Raw genomic sequence first — 27,445 nt, forward strand, 5'->3', positions numbered from 1 at the left:
ATCAAATAAGTAGTTAAGTATATGAGATCATATTTGAATAAGTATTCATATTTGAGCATTTCTGGCCAAATTTCATCTACTCCGGCTGCCTTTCCACATTTCAGGTCTTTTTCTACTTCAAGTATGAATAAGTATCCTCGACTGCAATCCTGTTGGGAGTTTTCTACCACCATGTGCTGACACTGCTTGATTCATTTAGAATCTAGAATATCTTCAGTTTTTGTCACCTTTATCATCTCTAGTTCCTTTTACAGAACTCTTTCCTCCATTTATAATAGCCTCTAGAATTTACCATCTTCCTGATATTTATATTTTCCATGTTACCTATCTTCCCACGACTTTGGTTTAGCTTGTTTTACATTGCTTCACTTTCATACATTTTTATCTGCATTCTCTAAAAGCACAAGTTGCTTTAATTGGCAGCAACTTTTGATACACTTTCTTCTTTTCCTTCATTGCTTCTTTAACTTCCTGAGTTCATCATAGAGTTCTGTATCCTCAGACAATCTCACAACATGTCTCTCTGGTTGAATCAATCAATATTTTCTTCAAAATTTGAAAGTGAATCTCAAAGGTTTGGTTCTTGTTTTCAAACTCTTTCATTTTTTTCTTGAATTATGTTTCTGCATTTGAATCAACAGTTCACCCCTGAAAGCTGCTCAACTTTGGTTCATTTTGAAACTTTCTTACACACTCTTCTTTTCCATGTGAAATTCAATTTTATCACGCCCAACACTAAATGGTGATTATTTCCAATTTCAAGTCTGTTTAGATCTGCTGTAAACTCATGTCCTGAACAAGTGGGAAAATATCACTGCCAATAATAACACAGTCAGCAAGACTTTTCATATTTCTTGCATCATCTCTCCATGTGAATTTGTGTATATTATGTTGGAACACAATGAGGATGCTTAAAGGTCAAAGCTGTATAACTGAGAGGAGACCTCCATATAGCCCTTTAAAGGAATGCGGAGAACCAACCAGGGCTTCTCTGACCTAATGTCCAATCCTCACCTTCTCGTGGTGCACCCTGTTGGGTATCTACCTGGATACTGAACGAACGAGGATGAGCTGGCAATTTGGGATTTAGCCGACCAAATTGTATTCCTATCGGTTAAACCAAAATACAAAATGATGGTACAACATGACAACTGTGTTGTGAATGGAGAACCTGTGGAACAAGTAAAACATTTCAGCTACTTAGGCACGATTTTTAGTGAAGATGATAAATTAAATATAGAAATAGACAACAGCATCAACAAAGCTGGTATGGTAGGAAGTCAATTTAATAAATTCATATGGAATAAGAGAGAAATTAGTCGGAACATTAAATTAGCTGTATACAAGACAGTGTTCAAACCAGAGTTTTAACTTATGGATCTGAGAGCTGGCTCAGAAGTAAAACACTTGACCAAAGAAGACTAGAGACCGCAGATATGAGAGTCCTGAGAAAGATTAGAGGCGTGAACAGATGGTATCAATGGCAATATTATATTAAAAATGAGAATATTAGGAAAGAACTTGACATTGTCAGCATCCAGGAATGCGTTAGCAGAGCTAATCTCAGGTGGTATGGTCACTTAAACAGAATGGATGAAGAAAGATTAGTAAAACAAGTGTTCTCTACCAAGTTGGCAGGAAAACGATCCAGAGGAAGACCAAGATATAGGTGGATTGATACGGTACAAAGTGCCTTAGACAATAGAAAAATAAGATTTGGTAATAATGTTGTAGTCTTGACACGTAACAGACTGATTTGGAGAAAAATTGTAGATAGGAAGTTAGTAATGATGTAAATTTTTCATGTAGTACTATCATATCCTGTATACCCCTTGAGGGTACATGGCAGGAATTTGATGATGATGATGTTGGAACACAGTGTTATGTTGGTAATAACTAGTCCATATCCTAAGGATAAATCTAGCACATATTTATCATTACTCTTAGCTTTGCTCTTTTCTCCAAATTTTCCAAAACATTTCTATCCATCTGGTAATCATTTTCTGCTCTGCTATTTAGACCCCCAACATTTACCAGCTTTTCCTTTTTTGTTGTGTCAGCTGCCTACTGTAATGCTTCAAAAAATTCCTCCACTTCTTCCTTTGCATGGGCCCACAGAAGGTTCTAATAAGTCACTGTAAAAATTTTATACAGTTCCAAACTTCCCATTCTGATATTTGCCCACATCATTCTACTTGATGTTGCCTGCCATTCAAGATTATCCTCATATTTAGTGTTGTATACTATAGCTATTCCTTTTATCTGATTGTTTTTATATATGTTGCTTAGAAAGATCTCTTCTCTGTTTTTGTTTCAGTCACACCTATTATGTTGATCTAATGCTTACCCAATTCTTCTGCTAGTTCCATTTCTTTTCTACTGATGCTTCTTTGCTGATAGCACCAATCTTGAACTTTACTGATGTTGAAATGTATTTTTAAAGTCAGCTACTGAAACCAATCATGTGTTTCATGATTTGTTTCAGTAGCTGACTTTGCAGAGTTCATCCTGATTTCCTAACGAAAACAATGGGGCGCCTTGTTTAACTGGGTGATGCCCCAGCTGGTATGAAATTCTTTCATGTTGTACTGTCATTTTACATTGTGGTTTAAGCCAATAAGAATATAAATTTATAACATGAAAACTGAATTAAATAAGGTTAATAACAATACTATTAAATTATTGTAATAACAATGTGATATTACCAGATTTTGTGAAAGACATGTGACAGAATACCTAATATACAGAAATTGAAATGTGACTGGTAATTGATAAGTTAGTGGCATGGATTAACAGGCCATTATTCAAAAATAAATAAATAAATAAAAAGAATTAAAATAATAAACATCCATTATGATTTGAAAAATTATACAAAATTTTACAAAAATACAAATGTATTATCTTGATACTGCATTGCTGAAAATAAATTACCCAAGAATCCATATACAGTGGAATCTTGGTTGTCAAATGACTCATCTCGAACAAATCGGTTCCTGAACAAGAACAAAAAAAAAAAAAAAAAAAAAACGCACCAGTTTCCAAACAGAATCTCGGTTCCTGACAGGCAAACCAGCAACCATGTGTTCAGTGGGCTGAGATGTACAGTGGGAGAGCGTCAGTTATGGCGCAGCCTCCACTCAGTGCAGACACCTGCTCAAATTTGCAGTGCCTTTTCTTGATTTTTTTTTGTGTTTCGTATAAATGGGGCTGAAGACAGATAGTGATAGCAGCAAAGTGAAAACAAAAGTTGTTAGAACCACAATAGAGGTGAGAAAAGAAATCATATCCAACATGAAAATGGTGTTCATGTCTCAGATCTTGCTATGCAGTTCAGTATGGTGAAATGTACGATCTGTACAATACTCAAAAATAAAGAGGCAATCAAGGGAGCTGATGTTGTAAAAGGAGTGAAAGTTCTTACTAAACAAAGATCGCAGACGATTGAAGAAGTGGAAAAAAAACTGTTGTTGATTTGGATCAACGAGAAAAACACAGTTAGCTAGTGATAGTGTTTCCTGAGGCTGTAAATTGTGAAAAAGCGAGGCAATTACGTGATAACTTGTTAAAGAAAAAACCCTCATACAAGTGGTGATACTGATGTGTTCAAAGCTAGTAGAGGGTGGTTTGAGAAATTTAAGAGAAGTGGCATACACAGTGTGGTTAGGCATAGGAAGGCTGCTGCAAGTTCAATCCAAGAAACTGCTGAGAAATATGTGCAAGAATTAGTGACCATATAAAGGTTTTCTTTCCCAACAAGTGTTCAATTGTGGTGAAACCTTTTTTGGCCTATTTTGGAAAAAATTACCAAGGAGGACCTACATCACTCAGGAGGAAAAAGCATTGCCAGGACACAAGCCAATGAAGGACAGGCTAGCTCTTTTACTATGTGAAAACACCAAGTGGGGACTTCAAGGTCAAGCCATTGCTTGTGTACAACTCTGAGAATCCGAGGATGTTTAAGAAAAATAACGTGATGAAAAGTAAATTGTCTATTATGTGGAGGGCTAATAGTAAGGCTTGGGTAACCAGGCAATTTTTTATTGAGTGGATCCATGAAGTCTTTGCCCCAAGTGTCAGAAAATACCTTCAAGAAAAAAATTTGTCAATAAAATGCCTTCTTGTGATGAACAATACTCCCGCTCACCATCCAGGCTTTGAGGTAAAGTTGTTGGAGAAGTTTGATTTTATCACAGTGAAGTTCCTACCCCCTAACATGACTCCTCTAATCCAGCAGGTCATTTTGAACTTTAAGAAGCTCTACACCAGAGCTTCTTAAAGTTAATTCTATGTAAGAAACATAATTCTATGTTTCTTACATAGAATTAACACTCAGAGAATTCTGGAAAAATCACTTAAAAATCCTCAATTGCTTAAGTATCCTTGACCAAGCCTGGGTGCAAAGTGACTTACAGGACCATAAACTCGGCCTGGAGGAAATTGTGGCTAGACTGTGTACCGGACAGAGACATTGAGGGCTTTGAGGCTGAGTATGTTGCTGTTGTCAATGATGTGTCTCTGGGCAAAAGCATGAGCTTAGAAGTTGACAATGTTGTTGTGGAGGACCACAGGAATGAGCTCACCATGGAAGAACTGGAACACTTTCAGAAGGAGAAGCAAAAGATGGTAGTGAAGAAAATGTCTTCAGAGACAGAGGAAGGAAGGGAGGATGTTCCTAGTTCTTTGATCAACAAAATGAGTACAAAATGGGGTGAGGTGCAAAATTTTGTGGAAAGATATCACCCTGACAAAGCTGTAGCAAACTGCATCATAAACTTTTTCAATGACATGTTTCACTTCAGAAACATTTTAAAATGCATCCAAAAACTAATCTCACTGGACAGGTTTTTAGTGAGAAAGAGGCCCACTGTGTCTCAAGGAGTCGAGGTGCCAAAAGACATAAAATAGAAAAAACTCCAGAAGGATAGTTACCTGATGTTTTTATGGAAGGGGGACTCCCTTTCTCACCACCTTCCACTTATGCCATCAACTCTCCTCCGTACAGGTAAAGTGAAGTTAAATTTTTCGTCTATATTTTATCTATTTATTCTTTTTGCTTAAGATTTTATGCATTTTCATTGTTTTTGTATATCATTTTATGTATGAAGCACTGTTATAAAGGTTTAAATAAGCAATCATCTGGGGTTCGGGAATGGATTAATTCATTTTACATTAATTCTTATGGGAAAATGGTTTTGTTTTCAAACAAATCTGTTTCCGAACAGCCTTTAGGAATGAATTATGTTTGACAACCAAGGTTCCACTGTATTTTCCATTTATTAGTGATGTTAACTACAGGTTTCACTATTCCCACCAGCTGTTCTGAACTGTGTTCTCATCAGTGATCGCACAGAAACACAGTTCATGTTTGATCTGTATGTATTACTCTCAATCGAATGTATAAATTAAAATTATAATAAATGAAGAGTTTTTATGTTTTCATTTTATTTATTTATTTTATAGTTTAAGCTGCTTACACCATAAGAAAAACACTGTTTACTTACTTACAAAATTATATTATAAAAGTTAAAAATAGCCCTCCCATGTTCTTTCCCTCTCCAAGCATGTATTCAGAATCACACATGTATCTTACTTGAAATGGGTTGTTCAACAACTATGTCTTTGTTCCTTCACCCACCCTTTTCTATTTATCAAATATTATATCCAAAGATCCTAACTCTACTCTCATGTTAATATTTCGTAGTCCTAAAATCATCTTAGTTACTGCGCCTTTTCCACTCTTTCTACACATGCATTACTGATATCAGAGATGCAGAAAGTTTGACAATCAGAATAGATAAAAGTATTATGGATTAAAATGCTTGGTATGTGGTTACAGTATGAGAGATTGTGAATATGTGGAGAGAAGAATGAGAAGTTATACCTGGATTGAGTAGTGAAGCACTTTAGTAGTGGAATGAAGAAATTATAGTGAATGACACTATGTTGTTAGAGAAAGTGGCAATGCCTTGACACAGAAGAAATAAGTATAATGAGCATTGCAAAGAACTTGCAGGCCGTCCTACAAGGGATTCTGGCTCTCCACAGAGATATGTATATAAATATTTTAGATAGAATATTTTTAAATGGCAGAAGGTGATGTGTAAGTAGGTGCCTTAATATGAAGAACTGATGATATTTCATATGGTTAAATTTACTCACAGTATTATAAAAAACAAGAAATGGTCTGAATACTCACTTAATCTGAAATATAGCTTTAAGCCAAGAACAAACACCCTAAAAAAAATAAATAAATAAATAAAAAATAACAAATTTTGTCAATTTGTATTTATCTGTATTTCTCCATTAACAAAATGCATTTAGTTTATACAATTTTAACATCATAATACATCATAAGTCAAAGCATATGGTAGATTTGTTTAATCGTTCTATTTTTTTAAAACATGAAACTGAAATAACTAAATATTATGACAGAAAATAAAGAAATTACTCATTAACTAGTATAGAGTTCTCCTAGATTAAAAGAGAGCATATTATGGCCTAGTAAAAATATATTGAAACATGCATATGTTTGAAATATAAACACATACATGTCATGTTGTACCAACATTTGATATTTTGGTTTTAACCATTAAGAATACAATTTGGTCAACCAAATCTCAAATTGCCAGGGCATCCTCATTTGTTCAGTATCCAGGTGTACCCTGATACCTAACAGGGTGCACCACGAGAAGGTGAGGATTGGACATTAGATCAGAAGCGCTGGTCGGTTCTCTGCATTTCTTTAAAGGCTACATGGAGTTTTCCTTTCAGTTATATAGATTTGATCCCCTTAATCACCCTTCTGATGAGATCTTTCTAAGCAATAAATACAAAATGTTATATTCAGGCAATGACAATCAAGGAAAAGAAGTAGCAGCCATTGTATTCAACACTAAATACAAGGGTAATCTTCTTGAATGACAGGCAGTCTCAAGAAGAGCGACGTGGGCAAATATCAGAATGGGGAACTGGACAATGAGACTAATGGTCCCACAGAAGATTCTACTAAGATAGAACTGGAGGAATATTTTGAGGCTTTAGAGAAAGCAACTGACACAATGAAAAAAGAAAAGTTGGTCCTTGTTGGGGATCGAAATAGCAGAGTAGGAAATGATTGTCAGACATACAAAATGATTTGGGAAAAATTGGAGAAAAGAGCAAAGCTAATAACAGACAAATGCATGTTCGATTTCTGTTCCAGACATGGACTGGTTATTACCAACACAATGTTCCAACATAAACATGTGCACAAAATCACATGGAGAGAAAAGGCAAGGAATAAGAAAAGTCTCATTGACGATAGTGATGTTTTCTCCCTAGTGCAGGACACCAGAGTGTACAGAGGATTTGAAATTGGAAGTGATCACCAATTTAGTCTTGAGCAGGATAAAATTGAATTTCATATTGAAAAGAAAAACAAAGTTTTAAAGCGATTAAAAGTTGAGCAGCTCTAAGATGTAAACTGTAGACTAAAATATACAAATATTATTCAAGAAAAAATGAAAGAGTTTGAGTACAGGAATTAAACCTTGGACATTCAGTGGCAAGCCGTAAAGAAAACACCGATTAATTCAGCCAGAGAGGCATTGTGGCAAGGTTGTCTGCAAGTATAGAAAAATCAGTACTCCATGGTGGACACAGGAAGTTAAAGAGGCAGTAAATGAAAAGAAGAAAGCATTTCAAAAGTTCTTGGCAAATAAGTCAGCTTGTGTTCTTAAAGAACACAGAGACAAATGTAAGAAAGCTAAACTCTGTGTAAAACTAGCTAAACAAAAGTCATGGGAAGATTTTGGTAAGAACATAGAAAATAAATATCAAGAAGGTGGCTAGATATTCTGGAGGTTGTTGAAGAAGCTCAGAAATGGAGGAAAGAGTGCTGCAAAAGCAACTAGAGATGATAAAGGTGACATGAAAATAGGAGAAAAAGATATCCTTGAAGTATGGAGTAAATGCTTCGAAAAACTGCTAAATGAAAGTGATGACAGCACAGTGGTAAAAAACACTGACCAGGCATATAGTCAGGAATACATATATATACACTTGAAGTAAAAAAAGCCATCAAAAGCCTGAAATGTGGAAAGGCAGCAGAAATAGATGATATTCGACCAGAAATGCTCAAGTATAGAGGTATAAAAGTTTTACAGTGGCTGCATTACATAGTTCAGAATGCCTGGACACACCAGGACTTACCAGGAACACTCATTACTGAGTGTTTCTGGTAAGATATATGCAAGTATACTTGAGAAATGGTTGAGAAGGATTGTGGAAGAGAAGCTTGGTGAAGAACAAGCTGTATTCAGGCCAAATATAAGCTGTCAGGATCAGATTTTCACTTTACAACAGATAGTTGAGAAATCAAGGGAATATAACAAAGATATATATTTAAGTTCTGTAGATCTGGAAAAGGCATATGACAAGGTGCCAAGAGAGAAGCTATTCCAAACTCTACAGTAATATGGTGTTAATGGGGCATTATACCAAGCAATAATTATTCTTTATTTGAGTTGTAAGTCAGCAGTTAGAATAGAAAGAAGTACTGTTAAATCTGGTGTGAGACAAGGATGTACATTATCCCCTCTGTTATTCATTATTTATATGGATCACATTATGAAGGAAAGTGATATTAAACCTGATATCGAAATTGGAGATGTTAATGTCAGTTCTTTGCTTTAAGCAGACGATGTTATACTTCTAAATAAATCCGCTACCAGTTTGCAAGATTCCCTGAGTAAATTGAATAACAGTTGTAATAGATATGGTATGAAAGTCAGCATTAAAAAGACAAAGACAATGAAAATAGGTAGAATTGTTGAAAATGTCAACTGCGTTGTGAACGGGGAACCTGTGGAACAAGTAAAACATTTCAGCTACTTGAGCAAGATTTTTAGTGAAGATGGTAAGTTAAATATGGAAATAGACAACTGAATCAACAAAGCTGGTATGGTAGGAAGTCAACTGAATGAATTTATATGGAATAAGAGAGAAATTAGCCAAAACACTAAATTAGATGTATACAAGACAGTGTTTAAAACAATTTTAACTCATGGATCTGGGAGCTGAGTTAGAAGTAAAACTTGACCAAAGACTAGAGACTGCAGATATGAGAGTCCTGAGAAAGATTAGGGGCATGAACAGACGGCATCAATGGCAATATCATATTAAAAAGAGGATGTTAGAAAAGAACTTGATATTGTCAGCCTCCAGGAATGCATCCCAGTTGGTATGGTCACTTAAACAGAATAGGAGAGTTTTGCTAATCTTACTCCATGAAAGATTAGCAAAACAAGTGTTCTCTGCCCGGTTGCCAGGAAAAAGAACCAGAGGAAGACCTAGATATAGGTGAATTGACACAATAAAAAGCACCTTAGAAGACAGAAATATAAGTTCTGATAATAACAACAGACTGATTTGGAGGAAAATTGTAGATAGGAAGTTAGTAATGATGTAAATTTTTCATACAGTACTATCATCTGTACACCCCCTTGAGTGTACATATCAGGAATTCAATGACGACGACGACATATACATGTTTGTATGAGAAAAAAAATTGAAACGTGGCAGTATTTTGCATAGCAACTATTGATAAGCAGAACTGGGTTATGACATTATAGTGTGACTATTGTTATGCTTCCAGGTAAGAGCAATGGCTATAAGCATCTCAGACAAAATTTTCCCTGCTGAACGCAAAAAGTCTCGTGGGATGGACTAACTGTGTGAATGCTACAAAATTTTCAATAAAAAAACAATTTTGTTGAAATACATATTCTTTATTTTAGCATGCTTTTACTGAGTCATACTCTACATTTAATTCATGTAGTATATGCATATTTTTAATTTCCATGTTGCCCACACTGAATTTTGATTCAGGGCAAAGTTATGATTGAAAACATCATTATTATATCAGGTCGATAAAGAGAGTCAATCAAAATAGTTTACTATTATCATATTTATCAAGTAATAATTCCTAATTTGCTTACAATTATGAATCATCATCATATTCCTGACATGTGCCCTCAAGGGGTGTACAGGATATGATAGTACTACATGAAAAATTTACATCATTACTAACTTCCTATCTACAATTTTCCTCCAAATCAGTCTGTTACCTGTCAAGACTCCAACATTATCAGATCTTCTATTTCTATCTTCTAAGCCACTTTTTACCGTATCAATTCACCTATATCTTGTTCTTCCTCTTGGTCTTTTTTCCTGCCATTCTGGCATAGAACACTTGTTTTGCTAATCATTCCTCGCCCATTCTGTTCAAGTGACCATACCACCTGAGATTATCTATGCTAACGCATTCCTCGATGCTGACAACGTCAAGTTCTTTCCTAACATCCTCGTTTTTAATATGATATGGCCATTGATGCTATCTGTTCATGCCTCTAATCTTTCTCAGGATTCTCATATCTGCAGTCTCTAGTCTTTGGTCAAGTGTTTTACTTCTGACCCAGCTCTCAGATTAATAAGTTAAAACTGGTTTGAACACTGTCTTGTATACAGCTAATTTAGTGTTCTTCTGACTAATTTCTCTCTTATTCCATATAAATTAATTTAATTGATTGCCTACCATACCAGTTTTGTTGATTCTGTTGTCTATTTCCATATTTAATTTACCATCTTCGCTAAAAATCATGCCTAAATAGCTGAAATGCTTTACTTATTCCACAGGTTCCCCGTTCACAACGCAGTTGACATTTTCAACAATTCTACCTATTTTCATTGTCTTTGTCTTTTTAATGCTGACCTTCATACCATATCTATTACAACAGTCATTCAATTTAGTCAGGTAATCTTGCAAACTTGTAGCGGATTTATTTAGAAGTATAACATCGTCCGCATAAAGCAAAGAGCTGACATTAACATCTCCAATTCTGATATCATGTTTAATACCACTTTCCTTCATAATGTGATCCATATAGATAATGAATAACAGAGGGGATAATGTACATCCTTGTCTCACACTAGATTTAACATTAAACCATCTTCCTGTACTTCCTTAAATTCTAACTGCTGACTTGCAACTCAAATAAAGATTAAGTATTGCTTGATATAATGCTCCATTGACACCATATAACTGTAGCGTATTGAATAACTTCTCTTTTGGCACCTATCATATGCCTTTTCCAGATCGACAAAAATTAAATACAGATCTTTGTAATATTCCCATGCTTTCTCAACTATTTGTCGTAAAGTGAAGATTTGATCCTGACTGCATCTATTTGGCCTGAATCCAACTTTTTTTTTAACCAAGCTTTTCTTCTACAATTCTTCTCAACCGTTTCTCAAGTATACTTGCATAGATCTTGCCAGGACCACTAAGTAGGGAAATACCTCTGAAATTTTCACATTAAGTTTTATTTCGCTTTTTATACATGGGTACTATTAGAGCTTTACTCCAATCATCGGGAATTCGTCCCTCTGTCCAGCCTTTCTGAACTATGCAGTGCAGCCACTGTAAGACTTTTATACCACCATATTCAGCATTTCTGGTCGAAAATCATCTATTCCTGCTGCCTTTCCACATTTCAAGCCTTTGATGTATTTCCATAATACATATCCTTATGGATATGGAAATACATATCCATAAGCAAGTATGGATATGTATTTCTGACTGTATGCCTGTTGAGTGTTTTTTACCACTGTGCTATCACTGCTTGTTTCATTTAGCAATTTTTCTAAGCAATTACTCCATACTTCAAGGATATCTTTTTCTCCTGTTTTCATGTCACCTTTATCATCTCTAACTCCTCTCACAGCACTCTTTTCTCCATTTGTAAGCTTCTTCAACAACCTCCAGAATATCTTACCACCTTCTTGATATTTATTTTCTGTGTTCTTGCCAAAGTCCTCCCATGACTTTTGTTTAGCTAGTTTTACATAGTGTTTCACTTTCTTACATCTGTATTCTCTAAGAGCAAAAGCTGACTTATTTGCCAGGAACTGTTGATATGCTTTCTTCTTTTCCTTCACTGCTTCTTTAACTTCCTGTGTCCACCATGGAGTTCTGATTTTTATACCCTTGCAGACTACCTCACAACATGCCTCTCTAGCTGAATCAATCAGGGTTTTCTTCAAGGCTTGCTACAGAATCTCTAAGGTTTGGTTCCTGTTCTCAAACTCTTTCATTTTTTCTTCAATAATCTTTGTGTATTTTAGTCTACAGTTCACATCTGAGAGCTGCTCAACTTTTGTTTGCTTTAAAACTTTCCTAAATGTCATTCTTTTCAATATGAAATTCAATTTTATCCTGCTCAAGACAAAACAGTGATCACTTCCAATTTCAAATCCTCTGTACACTCTGGTGTCCTGCACCAGGGAGAAAACATCACTATCAACAATAACATAGTCAATGAGACTTTTCTTATTCCTTGACTCTTCTTTCCATGTGAATTTGTGTATATTTTTATGTTGGAACATGGTGTTAGTAATAACCAGTCCATGTCCTGAGCAGAAATCCAACAGGTATTTGCCATTATTATTAGCTTTGCTCTTTTCTCCAAATTTTCCCAAAACATTTTTGTATATCTGACAATCACTTCCTACTCTGCTATTTAAATCCCCAATAAGGACCAACTCTTCCTTTTTCATTGTGTCAATAGCTTTCTCTAGAGCCTCAAAAAATTCCTTCACTTCTACCTTAGTAGAATCTTCTGTGAGACCATAGGCACAAATAAGTCTCATTGTCCAATTCCCCATTCTGATATTTGCCCACATCACTCTACTTGAGCCTGCCTGCCATTCAAAAAGATTAGCCTTGTATTTAGTGTTGAATACTATGGCTACTCCTTTTCCTTGATTGTCATTGCCTGAATATAACATTTTGTATTTATTGCTCAGAAAGATCTCACCAGTTTTTGTCGTTTTTGTTTCAGTCACCCCTATTATGTCGATCTGGTACTTATCTAATTCTTCAGCTAGCTCCATTTCTTTGCCATTCAGGCTTCTTTTCTCCATGTGAATTTGTGAACATTTTTATGTTGGAACATGGTGTTAGTAATAACCAGTACATGTCCTGAGCAAAAATCCAACAGGGATTTGCCATTATTATTAGCTTAGCTCTTTTCTCCAAATTTTCCCAAAATATTTTTTGTATGTCTGACAATCATTTCCTACTCTGCTGTTTAGATCCCCAACAAGTACCAACTTTTCCTTTTTCATTGTGTCAGTTGCTTTTTCTAAAGAATCAGAAAATGAAGAATACAGAAAGAATATGAAGAATCAAAATATCAATTTCAAGGCTTAGATAAAAATTTGACTTCATATAAAGTTTTATTTAATATACTGCGAGGTTACAACAGTAATTAACTACTGGCTTTTTCACATGACGTAAGTAATGAGTCTTCTACAAGCCAGGAAAGAATATTCTAAATGAGATAAAAAAAATCATCCTGCTAAAAAAAAAAAAAATTAAATTGTCATTTAATTTTTTACCAATTGGAAAATATTAGTGACTGATAAGTTAACCCTGCTGAAGCTTTACACTGGGCCTTAGCCTCTATATACAAGTAGTATATAGAGGCTAATGACTTATCAATTGACTTAGTATCCCATAATGCAACGAACATATCCTTATGGACATGTATAATGCAATGCATTATAGGAAGGGCCATTAACCTTACCAGTTCTGACCTTTATTGAGGTTTCATCAGTGGGAGCCAAACCCACAAGTGGTACTGAGGTTGAAGTAATGTGAAGTCATATTTCCATATACAAGTAGTCAAAAGAAGCCACACCTTTTTACTAAAATACTCTGGATTAGAGATAGATGTTGAAAGTTTTTCCACTTTTTGCACAGGCAAGTAGGATTTTTTAAATCGCCCTGAGTTATGGAGATACAAACTCATGTTTATCCCCATAACTCAGAAAAATCAACCACAAAACTTAACATTATTTCAGATAATAACAGCAGTTAGGGATAAGAACACAATAGTGGAATGGCAGCTGTTAACGTGCTATGTTCCCAACACTAAGTCTGACTTTATCAATGCAAAATTCTATTATGACTGACAACTAAGGATGAAGTACAAGAGCCTACCAATTTCTAAAAGTTATAGCATGGAGTTCTACCTCATCCTCCCTTTAGTTAATAAAAAAAAAAGCATCAGAAGATTTATATTTAAAGAAAAGAGAGCAGCTCACAGCAAAGTGGTTTGTGATTCAAAGTACAAACATGCTAATTAAAAAAACGAAGGCATGGTTCATCTGTTTGTAGAATTTTCCTTGCCAAATGAAATAGCCAGAGTTCATCATGAATTAAAACATGACCGAGATATCAGGAGGAATTACAGCTTGGATAAGGTCTAAGTTCTTTAAGTGGGACATCAGTAAACAGAGGAGATATCACAACTGAACATTACATCAGCTTGTTGGAGTGTGAGGTTTTCTATAATGGCTATAAAGTGGGCCAAGTTTTTTTTATGTGTGAAGGATATATTGTGAGAGCACTTTGGCTAAATGTTTGGCTAATTTGTATGCGGTGAATCAATGCCCCCATCCCCCAGTATCAATGCCATCCACATCTATGGATGGCATTGATGGGGGGGGGGGGGGGGTTAGAATTGTATGGTTTTAATTTTAGGCCTATTTAGGTCACCTCCTGGCCTGTGAAGATGACTTTTTTTTTAAGGAGCCTGTAAAGTATTCTGATCTATGTACTGGTCTGAATCGTAGTCTAAAGGAAGGTAAGTAGAGCGATTTTTAAGCAGAGGTGAGTTTACATGTGTAATCTTGGAAGTTTAAACTGACAGCTGCATTCCCCTTATCTGTTTTCATAATTTCCATTTATTATTTTTTTTTAATTTTTTTTTTGCCCCATAATGCTTCATATTTCTTCTTTCAGGTTACACAAGTTTATCACCATTCCATACATCTTAAAGAAATACAACCTTATAACCATTTACAGACCATATAAAAAATTGGCATCCCTTATCTGTTCTAGCAAAGACTAGCCACACCACTTAGACCAGGTTCCTTGAAGTTGAAATCTACAAAGGCCAAACAGAATAACAATGTGATACTATATCTTAAATCAATCATCAATAACACTGCTAAACTCAAGTTTTGCAGAATTATTGATGTAGGAATTGAAATAACCCATATGTGCACCAAAACAAAGTAAATACTTGGAATTGATACAATTCACAATTGGTCACGACAGGAAACTTTCCTTATGAAAAAGTTGGGTAGACCATAGAATACTGTTCTATGATCTTTTATGATTTACTATATTCCTAGCAGTTCATTTCATCTAATAAAATAGCAATTATCCATTTATTCTACAAACTAAAGCTTTACATCAACAACTTCATTACTTTCGATTCTTTGGAGCAACAAACTGAGTCACACTTAAAGGAATCACTGATAACTCTACAAGATTTCCCCCTACTGCCACATCTGAAAGAAGAGTTTCAATTCTATAGATATCAAATATTTCACAACTATTCTATAGATGTATTTCACAATTAACTCAGAGTTTATTTTTTAACAACCACTGGCGGAGAGTGGGTGGCAGTTTATTGCAAAACATTGCAATAAACTGCCACCCACTCTCCGCCACCACAAACTCTGCTATTACCAGTATAAATAGTAATGTGAAATAAGTTCTCTTATTTTGGTCAAACTGGCTGTTTTATGATTACACTCAGCATGTCAACCGGCTAAATCTGGATTAGCACAGTGAAGTGTCAAAACTGGACTGAAAATCTTTTGGAAGGAGACACCAAGCTGATTCATAAAAGCATCTCCATTTTCAAACATGGACACCTATTCAAGAGAGTTCTTAGACCTACTACATCACTACACCTGAATCAGAATGGTAGTAAACAATGCTAAGAGTCTGGAGAATGATATCTTCAGCTACATATATTAACTGTTTTCTCCCCATCTTCTTGCACAATTTGTATACATTATTCATAGGCATAAACTATATATTATGCCCAATTAAAAGGATGGCAATAATTTTAAGAACATTTCTAGTGTCAGCACTTGTACCAAACTATTAGCTGATGGTTATATAGTCACCTATTTTTTTTTTCAAAACTTGTTAATAACACTGAATATTAAATGAATTATTCAATCTAAAATATCTTACAATTTTTTTTTAAAAAAATGTATTTTTTCACTGTGATTATGAGAACTGAAGATGGGCACAAATTTACAAAGCATCAATGAAAAAAGAAGTGAAACTACCAGAAGAATCAGAGAAGCACTATGTCAACATAACTGATGTTACTGAGATAAAGAAGACTAAAACAGATAACAATTGGCTAAATAATAATTAAGATGTTATACTAAGGCAATAATGATCAGAGAACAGGAGTAGATACAGTATCCAACAATAAACAAAAAGTTAAAGTTGGGAAAATTGAGTAGGGAAGATTAAGTGGGAAGTAGTATGTCCTTCCACAATGAGTCCTTGGACTCCCCAGAGGTGTCATGTAATAATAATAATAAAGTTATTGAAAGGCAGCAAGCAATTTCAAGTGTGATTTGCAAAAATTTCAAAATAGCAAATTGTTCAAGGAATTATTTGTGCCTAAGAACTCACTGAAGATTTTATTAAAGAAGCAGAGGAATTTAAGTGCTCATCTAGAAATAATCCCGGTGTTCAGGCTTATGTTGATTCTCCAGCATCATATTAAGGAAATTAACAACATAGACTAAATAATAACTAAAAATATTTAATTATTACTTTCTGTATTTCACTGAAGTTAAATTTGCAATCTTCAGGCATTAATAAACTGGTATTAAACACATTCATGCAGGCACACTTCAGTAACAACGATGGAACAGGATAGATACAGGATGGTGTAATTATAGGACTTTAGGTTATCCTGTATCTCTCTCCTGTTCCATCATTGTTACTGAAGTTTGAATGAGTGCATGTTTAATGCCAGTGTATTAATCCATGAAGATGGTACAACATAACAAAATTTCATGCCGGCTGGGGTGTTGCCCAGTTAAATAAGGCCCCCGTTGTTTTCGCCAGGGAACCAGGGCGAACAGTGAAAAGTCAGCTACTGGAACAAATCTGAAAATAGACCCCAACTCAACATCAAAGTTAAAGATTGGTAGTATCATCATAAGAAGCCTGAATGGCAAAGAAATGGAGCTAGCTGAGGAATTAGATAAGTACCAGATCGACATAATAGGGGTGACTGAAACAAAAAAGACAAAAACTGGTGAGATCTTTCTGAGCAATAAATACAAAATGTTATATTCAGGCAATGACAATCAAGGAAAAGAAGGAGTAGCCATAGTATTCAACACAAAATACGAGGCTAATCTTCATGAATGGCAGTCAGTCTCAAGTAGAGTAATGTGGGCAAATATGAGAATGGGGAACTGGACAATGAGACTTATTTGTGCCTATGGTCCCACAGAAGGTTCTACTAAAGTAGAAGTGGGGGAATTTTTTGATGCTTTAGAAAAAGCAACTGACACATTGAAAAAGGAAAAGTTGGTCCTTGTTGGGGATCTAAATAGTTGAGTAGGAAGTGATTGTGAAATATACAAAAATATTTTGGGAAAATTTGGAGAAAAGAGCAAAGCTAATAATAATGGTAAATATCTGTTGGATTTCTGCTCAGGACATGGACTGGTTATTATTAACACCATGTTCCAACATAAAAATGTGCACAAATTTACATGGAGAGAAAAGGCTAGGAATAAGAAAAGTCTCATTGACTATGTTATTGTTGATAGTGATGTTTTCTCCCTGGTGCAGGACACCAGAGTGTACAGAGGATTTGAAATTGGAAGTGATCACTATTCAGTCTTAAGCAGGATAAAATTGAATTTCATATTGAAAAGAATAACATGTAAGAAAGTTTTAAAGCAAACAAAAGTTGAGCAGCTCTCAGATGTGAACTGTAGACTAAAATACAGAAAGATTATTGAAAAGAAAATGAAAGAGTTTGAGAACAGGAATAAAACCTTGGAGATTCAGTGGCAAACTCTGAAGAAAACATTGATTGATTCTGCCAGAGAGGCATGTGGGGAGGTTGTGTGCAAGGATAAAAAAATCAGAACTCCCTGGTGGACACAGGAAGTTAAAGAGGCAGTGAAGAAAAAGAAGAAAGCATATCAAAAGTTCCTGGCAAATAAGTCAGCTTTTACTCTTACAGAATACAGAGACAAATGTAAGGAAGCTAAACAGTGTGTAAAACTAGCTAAACAAAAGTCATAGGAGGACTTTGGCAAGAATATAGAAAATAAATATCAAGAAGGTGGTAAGATATTCTGGAGATTGTTGAAGAAGCTTAGGAATGGAGGAAAGAGTGCTGTAAAAGGAGTTAGAGATGATAAAGGTGACATGAAAACAGGAGAAAAAGATATCCTTGAAGTATGGAGTAATTACCTTGAAAAACTGCTAAATGAAACAAGCAGTGATGACAGCACAGTGATAAAAAACACTGACCACGCATGCAGTCAGGAATACATATCCATACTTGAAGTAGAAAAAGCAATCAAAGGCTTGAAATGTGGAAAGGCAGCAGGAGTAGATGATATTCGACCAGAAATGCTGAAGTATGGTGGTATAAAAGTCTTACAGTGGCTGCACTACATAGTTCAGAAAGCCTGGACAGAGAGATGGATTCCCGATGATTGGAGTAGAGCTCTCATAGTACCCATATATAAAAAGGGAAATAAAACTGAATGCGAGAATTACAGAGGTATTTCCCTACTGAGTGTTCCTGGCAAGATATATGCAAGTATACTTGAGAAACGGTTGAGAAGAATTGTGGAAGAAAAGCTTGGTGAAGAACAAGCTGGATTCAGGCCAAACAGAGGCTGTCAGGATCAGATCCTCACTTTACGACAAATAGTCGAGAAAGCATGGGAATATAACAAAGATCTGTATTTAAGTTTTTTCTGATTTGGAAAAGGCATATGACAAAGTGCCAAGAGAGAAGCTATTCAATACGCTGCAGTTATATGGTGTCAATGGGGCATTATATCAAGCAATACTTAGTCTTTATTTGAGTTGTAAGTCAGCAGTTAGAATTGAAGGAAGTACAGGAAGATGGTTTAATGTTAAATCTGGTGTCAGACAAGGATGTACATTATCCCCTCTGTTATTCATTATCTATATGGATCACATTATGAAGGAAAGTGGTATTAAACCTGATATCAAAATTGGAGATGTTAATGTCAGCTCTTTGCTTTATGCAGATGATGTTATACTTCTAAATAAATCTGCTACAAGTCTGCAAGATTCTCTGACTAAATTGAATAGCTGTTGTAATAGATATGGTATGAAGGTCAGCAATAAAAAGACAAAGACAATGAAAATAGGTAGAATCATTGAAAATGTCAACTGTATTGTGAATGGAGAACCTGTGGAACAAGTAAAACATTTCAGCTACTTAGGCACGATTTTTACTGACGATGGTAAATTAAATATAGAAATAGACAACAGAATCAGCAAAGGTGGTATAGTGGGAAGTCAATTGAATAAATTCATATGGAACACTAAATTAGCTGTATACAAGACAGTGTTCAAACCAGTTTTAACTTATGGATCTGAGAGCTGGGTCAGAAGTAAAACACTTGACCAAAGACTAGTGACCGCAGATATGAGAGTCCTGAGAAAGATTAGAGGCGTGAACAGATGGCATCAATGGCAATATCATATTAAAAACGAGGATATTAGGAAAGAACTTGACATTGTCTGCATCCAGGATTGCATTAGCAGAGCTAATCTCAGGTGGTATGGTCACTTAAATAGAATGGGAGAGGAAAGATTAGCAAAACAAGTGTTCTCTGTCAGGTTGGCAGGAAAACGATCCAGAGGAAGACCAAGATATAGGTGGATTGATATGGTACAAAGTGCCTTAGACGATAGAAATATAAGATCTGATAATGTTGGAGTCTTGACAAGTAACAGACTGATTTGGAGGAAAATTGTAGATAGGAAGTTAGTAATGATGTAATTTTTTCATGTAGTACTGTCATATCCTGTACACCCCTTGAGGGTACATGGCAGGAATTTGATGATGATGATGATAATCCCTGAAGATGTCAATTTAACTTTGGAGAAATACAGGAAGTAATAATTAAATATTTTTAGTTATAATGTAGTCTACGTTGTTAATTTCCTTAAACAACATGGCACATATAGAAATAAAAATAACAAAATCTAAACCAAATAGGAGAATTATAGAGGAATTTCCAATATTTATTATTCCTAGGATAACTGGGGCTGTCTATACCTTCAACTATCGGCCAGAGTGGTGTGTTTTGTTTGTGAATCTTTGGTAGACTGTAAATTCTCGGGGAATGAGCATAGTGCGGAAGTAATTTTTTAACGGTATCTTCAGGCCATGTGATGACTGATTTAAGTAGCTTCTCCATTTTCTTTTTTATTCGATTGGTAGGGTCATAGTTAACAAGTTGATAGGTGCTGTTATCCAAGACTATTAAATTCATTTTTTCCAAATAAGTAGTTTGATTTAGGACTGTGGCACTACCTTTATTGGCTCTAATAATTACCATGTCAGGATTTAATTTGCGATTTCACCGCTGTCAATTCAGATTTTGTTAGCGTGCTGGTTATTGTTTTAGTATAATTTAAAATGTTAGAGGTTTCCAAATGTATTTTATCTGCTATGGTGGTTGGGATAAATCTTAAGCTTCTTTCTATATGGTAAATAAAATCAAGTTTGTTAATCGTTCTGGGTGGCAAGCCAAAGTTTAAACCTTTGCTGAGTAGCACGAATTCATTGTTCAGGGCATGTTAGATTGGTTGAGTACATGACTGTTTGCTGAAGGCAGTTGGTGGCTCCTGTTGACCCTTGCTTCTGGTTGGTTGTTATCACTGACTTGTGGTTGGCTTGATGTAGTTAATTTATTTTATTTCATTTCATTTATTTATTGTAATTTTATTTTTACTAGAGGTGAGGCCAGTAGAATAACCATTAATCAAATTATTGTGTGAAATATAATTTAACTTGTCTCTGAATATATAAGGATACTCCAGATGATGACCTTAATATTATTACTATTATTACGGGCAACTCCAGGGAGTCATTAGACTCATCGAGGGAGGCCCCAAATCATATTCATCACAACTATTTGACATTCATACAGTATCTATCATACCTCGCCTTAAACTCATTCACTGTCACAGCATCCACTACAGACTCAGGGAGCGCATTCCACTCATTCACTACTCTAAAAGTAAAGAACCCAGCTCTAACACCTTTACTAACCACACTTTTGCCCAGTTTCCATGGATGTCCCCTAGTCCTCCCACAACCAGCCCTGTTCTCAAAAATATCTTCTGAATTAATTTTATAGAAACCCTTCAGTAATTTGAATGTCTCAATCATATCTCCCCTCCTCCGCCTATCAACCAATTTTTGCAACCCACAAATCCTCAACCTGTTCTCATACGGTTCATTCCACAGACCTGCTATCATCTTGGTCACTCGCCTCTGGATCCTCTCCACCTCCTCCCCATCAAGAAGAAACCTAGGTGACCAAATCTGAGCACAGTAGTCTAGCTGGGGTCTTATCAAGGCTCGATAGAGAGGAACAATAACCTGCTTGTCTCTGCTTGTCAACGTATTCCTCAGCAACCAAGTGATTTGATGAGCTGTTTTGGTCACTTTTGCAATGTGTCCCCTAAATTTCAATTCCTTATCTACCAACACTCCTAAATCTCGTGCCTCATCAATTTCCTGGAGCACGGTTCCACCAATGCAGTAATCTGCTGCCAATCTTTTCACCCCAAAGTGCATAACCTTACATTTTGCCACATTAAACTGACATCCATTCTCCTTAGCCCAGACCTCCAATCTATCCAAATCATCCTGCAAAATTTTGACGTCATCTGCATTCACTATTGCCCTACCCAACTTCGCATCATCCGCAAACAAATGAACTGTTCCTCTCAGATCATTTCCTATATCATTTATGAACAAATGAAACAGCAGTGGTCCAAGAACAGATCCTTGTGGCACACCACTAGTCACAGGCCGTCTTGTGGACTCCACTCCCGAGTAAACCACTCTCTGATATCTCTCCGTCAACCACCCTCCTATCCATCTCACCAACCCCACGTCCATTCCCATATGCTGCAATTTACTGATTAGAATTCCATGTGGAATCCTGTCAAAGGCCTTGGCAAGGTCCAGCAGAATCACCGTAAACCCATTACCCTTATCCAGTTCAGCCGTCACTGTGTTATAATACGTGAGCAAGTTACTGAGGCATGACCTACCCTTCACAAAACCATGCTGTCCCCGATACAGTATCCCATTTTCTTCTATCCAATCTTGTATTTTCCTCTTGACTATTTTCTCTAAGACCTTGACAATGATTCCTGATATGCTAATCGGTCGGTAATTTACAAAAGCAGTCTTGGAACCACCTTTATGCAGTGGAACTATTTTCCCCTCTTTCCACCCGCTCGGGACTAACCCAGACCCGAGACTCAAATTAAACAAAATGGTCAAGGGTACCGACAATTCTTTAGCTGCTTCTCGTACAACACGAGCTGGTATACCATCCAATCCCACAGATGTATTGACATTGAGGTTATGCAATAGACTACTCACCTCCACTTCATTAACCACAATTCCCGTATAATCTACTGGTTTATTCGTTTCTGCAATGTCACCACCTGGATGATATACTTTTGCAAAGTGCTCACTCAGTAACTCAACTGATTCAGTTACCTCCCTACCATCGGCATTCTTTAAAATCAATCTGCCATGTACAATATGAATATCGAAATGTCGGGAAATTAAAATAATTATTTATAACACGGTTGTAGAGTCCATAATTTGTGTAAAATGAATGCTGATCACTGTGTAATACTAAAGTAAAGAATTCTAATAATTCATGGAGATTTGATGCAACCAAAATCCCTTGAGATAATAGCACATGTTCTCTCTCTTTTGGTCAGTATTCAAACATTTGGGGACCCGCTTTGCTGAGAGTTTCTACATGTCCAGACATTGGTGGATTAATAACCCCAACTCATTCCCCAGATATCCCCAGTCTTTGCAATGTTTTTGTCTGGTATTTGTCTATCATCAAGGATAATGGCATGCACTGCATCGATATAGGTAGTGTAATCCTTACCAAGTACCTTAAAAAAGGTGAAAGTGTAACAGTAGCAGTTCATTCAACAGCTGAAAGAATAGAAGGAAAAATGCTGTGGGAAACTGAGCAGAGGCATGTTGCTTTTTCAGGACAATGCACTAGACAAGTCATGTTTCTGTTTTGATTAACCAACTGGCATTTTTAAAACATTGTAGAGACAGCAATATCATTCCAAACTGCATCAAACTGAAAAGAAAATTTACCTCTACGAAAGCACTACAAACATACCAATGTATGGAGAAAGGGTTGCTCAGAAAACAGATCCAGGCAACTCGAAAGAACTTGGCTTTTGCTCAAAACCAGGTCCAGAATTCAAAATCTAAACTTTCAAGTTATTTAAACCCATATATATATTGGGAGATCCATGAGAGGATTATGGACTACTCGGCTAATCATATTTGTGAAACAAAAAAAAATTAACTCACATTCAAATTTCTTCGACTTAAAGATCGACAACATTCGGAAAACCAATCGACATATTTGAATTTCTCCACAGTGAATGAAAACAGTCAACCACAGCATGCCAGTGATAACAACAACCAACAGGAAGCAAGGGTCAACAGGAGCCACCAAATTCCTTCTAGTCAACCAATCTAACCATGCCCTGAACAATGATGAGCACTGTGATCAAGTGCATTGTCCTGCAAAAGCAACATGCCTCTGCTCAGTTTCCCACAGCATTTTTCCTTCAATTCCTTCAGAGCTGTTGAATAAACTGCTGCTTAACACTTTCAAGTACCTTTTTTAAGGTACTTGATGAGGATTATACTATCTATATCCCAAAAGACAATGGCAAGAACCTTCTTTGGCCTTTGTGTTTCCACTCCATTGACTGTTGTCTGGTCTCTAGGTCAGAGTGATAAAGTCATGTTTCAAAGTCACAATATGAGCCAAAAATTTGCACCTGATTTCTCAAAATGACCCAAGATCCCTTGAGATAACACATGTTCTCTCTTTAGGTCAGCATTCAAACATATGGAGAATGCTTTGCTGAGAGATTCTACATGTCCAGATGTTGGTGGATTAATAACCCCAACTTATTCTTTGGATATCCCCAGTCTTTGCAACATTTTTGTCTGGTATTAGTCTATCATCAAGGATCATGGCATGCACTGCATCGATGATTTCAGGTGATCACTGTGGAAGGTCTTCGTGACCTGGGGGGGGGGGGGGCATTTGTTGTCTCAGAATGCCCAGTTTTAAACTTGGCCACCTATCTGGCAATTGTTGGATATGCTGGGGCACAGCCCTCTAAAGTCTCACACAGAGTTTGGTGAATCTCAGTTGCAGACTTTTCTTGCAGCACAAAAAAAAAAACTTGATGACAGACCACACCTCTGTATCTTTCAATTTCTTCAAAAATTCTAACATGTCTTCTTATAAAAGACAAAGAATATTATTATAATTTAATGAAACTTGGGGGTTAAAAGGTTTTAAAATGTTCTTTCTTGTAGTTATATCAGTTGCTTTAATATCATTTTTATTCTAGGTGTTTATCAGAACTTTTCAGCTCCCCCTCTCCTTGTATAACCAATGATCACTTATATGAGGCTGCATCGACTCATATCAACAGTTTTAGTGACATGGCGTTCCTGTGAATCAATCAATGTGCAATTTTTATTAACTGCTCATTTATGCTGTTGCTCATTACATGCATGTTTTGGTGTTTTGCTGTGAATTATAAACTGTTTACAAATATTATTTTATTGTTGTTAATAATAGCAGATAAAATTCATAGTAAGGGTGCTGTTGCTCCAGTAAAAAGAAGATGCATAAATAAACACCTACTACATTACATGCTAATATTAAAATGACTAAATTGAGTGATACTGGTATATCAAACAGTGATAGACAGGCTGCAGACTAAACTTATCTCACACTACTTTTGTTGCAGATGAACACAGTTCCAAGTGAAAAATGTTATACTAGTTAAATACTACAGTTATCCATAAATATGGCAATCTTACTGCCAAAATGGAAAACCTTTTAATGGTGATTGATTACCAGACACTTGCTGTGTTTCCTTAAGCCAAGCTATTCAGAATAACTTTTTTGCTTGTGAAAATGATTCTAAATTTTTTGTTTTCATATCTGATATAAATGCATAAATGACTTACATGAAGCAAATATATGCCTGATTAAAATGTTATTAAACCATTACATGCATCTACGGGTGGAGGGCAGGCAGTGATTTTCTATGTGACAGTGGTCTGGAACCCAACATGAGATATGACTGAAGTATACCTGTATATCACATTTTTTAGTAGGAGATATAATTTAAAACAATAGTCAGTGTACTAAAAATAAACAAAAGTGTATGGATGTGAGAGACAGAGAGAGTGAGTGGGATGAGGGATTTGTTAAATGATAACTAACTTGATTCTGTAATTTTTAAAGTTCTTATGTCCTTAATAAAAATACATAAATAAAATTTAAAAATGCAAAGAAACTACAGTAATGTACAATTTATCTGACCTTCAAAACAACACTTTAACTGATCCTTGCATGTCAATTGACTTCTGGAACAACACTGTAGTTGTACTTCAATTACCCAACCCTTCAATAATCAGAATGGTGAATTGCCTTCCCAGTGATCTGATAAATAGTAGATTACTGTATATACTAATTAAGACAGTGAGAGAAATTGGTCAAGTGATCAATTCTTCTCCAAGTAAGGAAATTATTGATGAAAGCAAACTGAACTTTTTGATTAAATGCCCAACTGAAAGTTAACTTAGGTATTAGCCTAATGAAAATAAACTTCTAAAAACTAACCTTATCAAGATGAAGTGTAACTTCAATAGAATCAATTGAATCTTCTTCGTTTCCTAATCTCTGGTTCACAGAAGCTCCTTCACCATAAAATAACTGGGTCCATCTATTATAAAATATTAGTCAAATTCAGAATAGTATTAAAGAAAAGAAAAAACGTTTTACAAATTTAAAAGGAAAAAATATTGCAAGCATGCAACACTAAAGTGTTACTAAATAATCAAAACATACTTATGCTCACTCTTCTGCACCAATGCAATTCTTCCATAATTCCAAGCTCTTTTTCTTAAAAATGTAAAAAGTATCAGCAGCACCTACAGTAAGAATTATTATGACATAAATTTATCTTTCTTCAGAGATGCTAAAGAAATTAATTTAATAAGATCATGAAAAGTAATGCATTCCAATCCAAATTAAAAATTAACAAAAAAATACAGAAGCAGGTTACTTCTCAATGGTGAATTCAGAAACAAAAGAAATAGCTTGTTATGGTGAAAAGTTTGATCCAGTGAATTTTCTTTATATACTGGCAATAGTGATGTGAGGCACAGCCTGAGATGTCAGATGTTTGTAAGAGCAAATCCACTCGATGTTTGCAATACTTGAAGTTGATTAGCATTTTGCAATTACTTAATAATTACTTCAAAATAAAACAAATTTTAATGTATAAAAACTAGTGATAACAAAAACACACTTTTTCCCTCCCTAAAAACTGAATGACATGAAGATAAGATTAATACATTAAACACTAGTTTTATTTTCAGATGTTTATGTTGCTCATCCAATACTAACCACATGTAAATAAAAGCAAACTTTTCCATGTGTGCCTATGTTAATATAGTCAGTTAATACATTCACTGACAATGCAACCAACTCTGGCAACACATTCAACTACTGTACAAACAAAAAATCTAGTCCTTCCTTGCTAACCAGGCTTAAATTTACAGGGATATTTCTTTGTTCTCATGCACTGAAAATTTCTTCTGTATCAATCCCATAAAATGCTTTAGCAACTTATGTTTCAATCATATCTTCTCTGTCTATCAACCAACTACCATAACCCACAATATCTCCAATCTGTGCTCCGAGGAAGTACTTTGAAGACCTGTCATTATCTTGCTCACCCCTATCTGGATCTTCATCAGTTCATCCCCAAAAGAAACCAGGCAACTAGACCTATGTGCAATATTGTCATATCAAAGCTTTATAAAGAAGGATAACAAACTCCTTATCTCTGCTTGTTGAATCTACTCCTTATCTCTGCTTGTTGAATCTGGCCATTTTTGCGATATGCCCACTGAACTTCAACTCCATGTCCACCGTTATCCTCAGATCAATTTCCTGCAGTTTATTTCCATTAATGCAGTACACAGCTTTAATTTTTCATTCCAAAGTGCATAACATTACACTATCACATTAAACTGGCAACCATTATCCTTTGTCCATACTGTGAACTGATTTAAATATACATTGAATATTTCTTAAACATTTGCTGTGTGATTAACATATAAATTAAATAGCAGAGACTCATGTACAGAGTCACTCTTGCATACAG

At 35.5% G+C, this 27,445-nt stretch overlaps 1 protein-coding gene across 3 annotated transcripts in view; it reads right to left on the reverse strand.

The window, feature by feature from the left end:
- Positions 1-27,445, reverse strand: part of LOC150102528 (osmosensitive cation channel TMEM63C-like) — a 491,876-nt gene that overhangs the window by 406,270 nt on the left and 58,161 nt on the right. For all 3 annotated transcript variants that reach the window (XM_090398766.1, XM_090398765.1, XM_090398767.1), the window contains exons 3-5: positions 26,122-26,204; positions 25,894-25,996; positions 6,197-6,234 (exon numbers count right to left, since the gene is read on the reverse strand). In XM_090398766.1, the coding sequence (XP_090254892.1) occupies positions 6,197-6,234; positions 25,894-25,996; positions 26,122-26,204 (224 nt within the window). The remainder of the gene's footprint in view (positions 1-6,196; positions 6,235-25,893; positions 25,997-26,121; positions 26,205-27,445) is intronic.

Source organism: Typopeltis vanoorti, chromosome 10 (genome assembly GCF_054136105.1).
Source record: "Typopeltis vanoorti isolate ZY-2024b chromosome 10, IOZ_Tvanoo_1.0, whole genome shotgun sequence".
Lineage (NCBI taxonomy): Eukaryota > Metazoa > Arthropoda > Arachnida > Uropygi > Thelyphonidae > Typopeltis > Typopeltis vanoorti.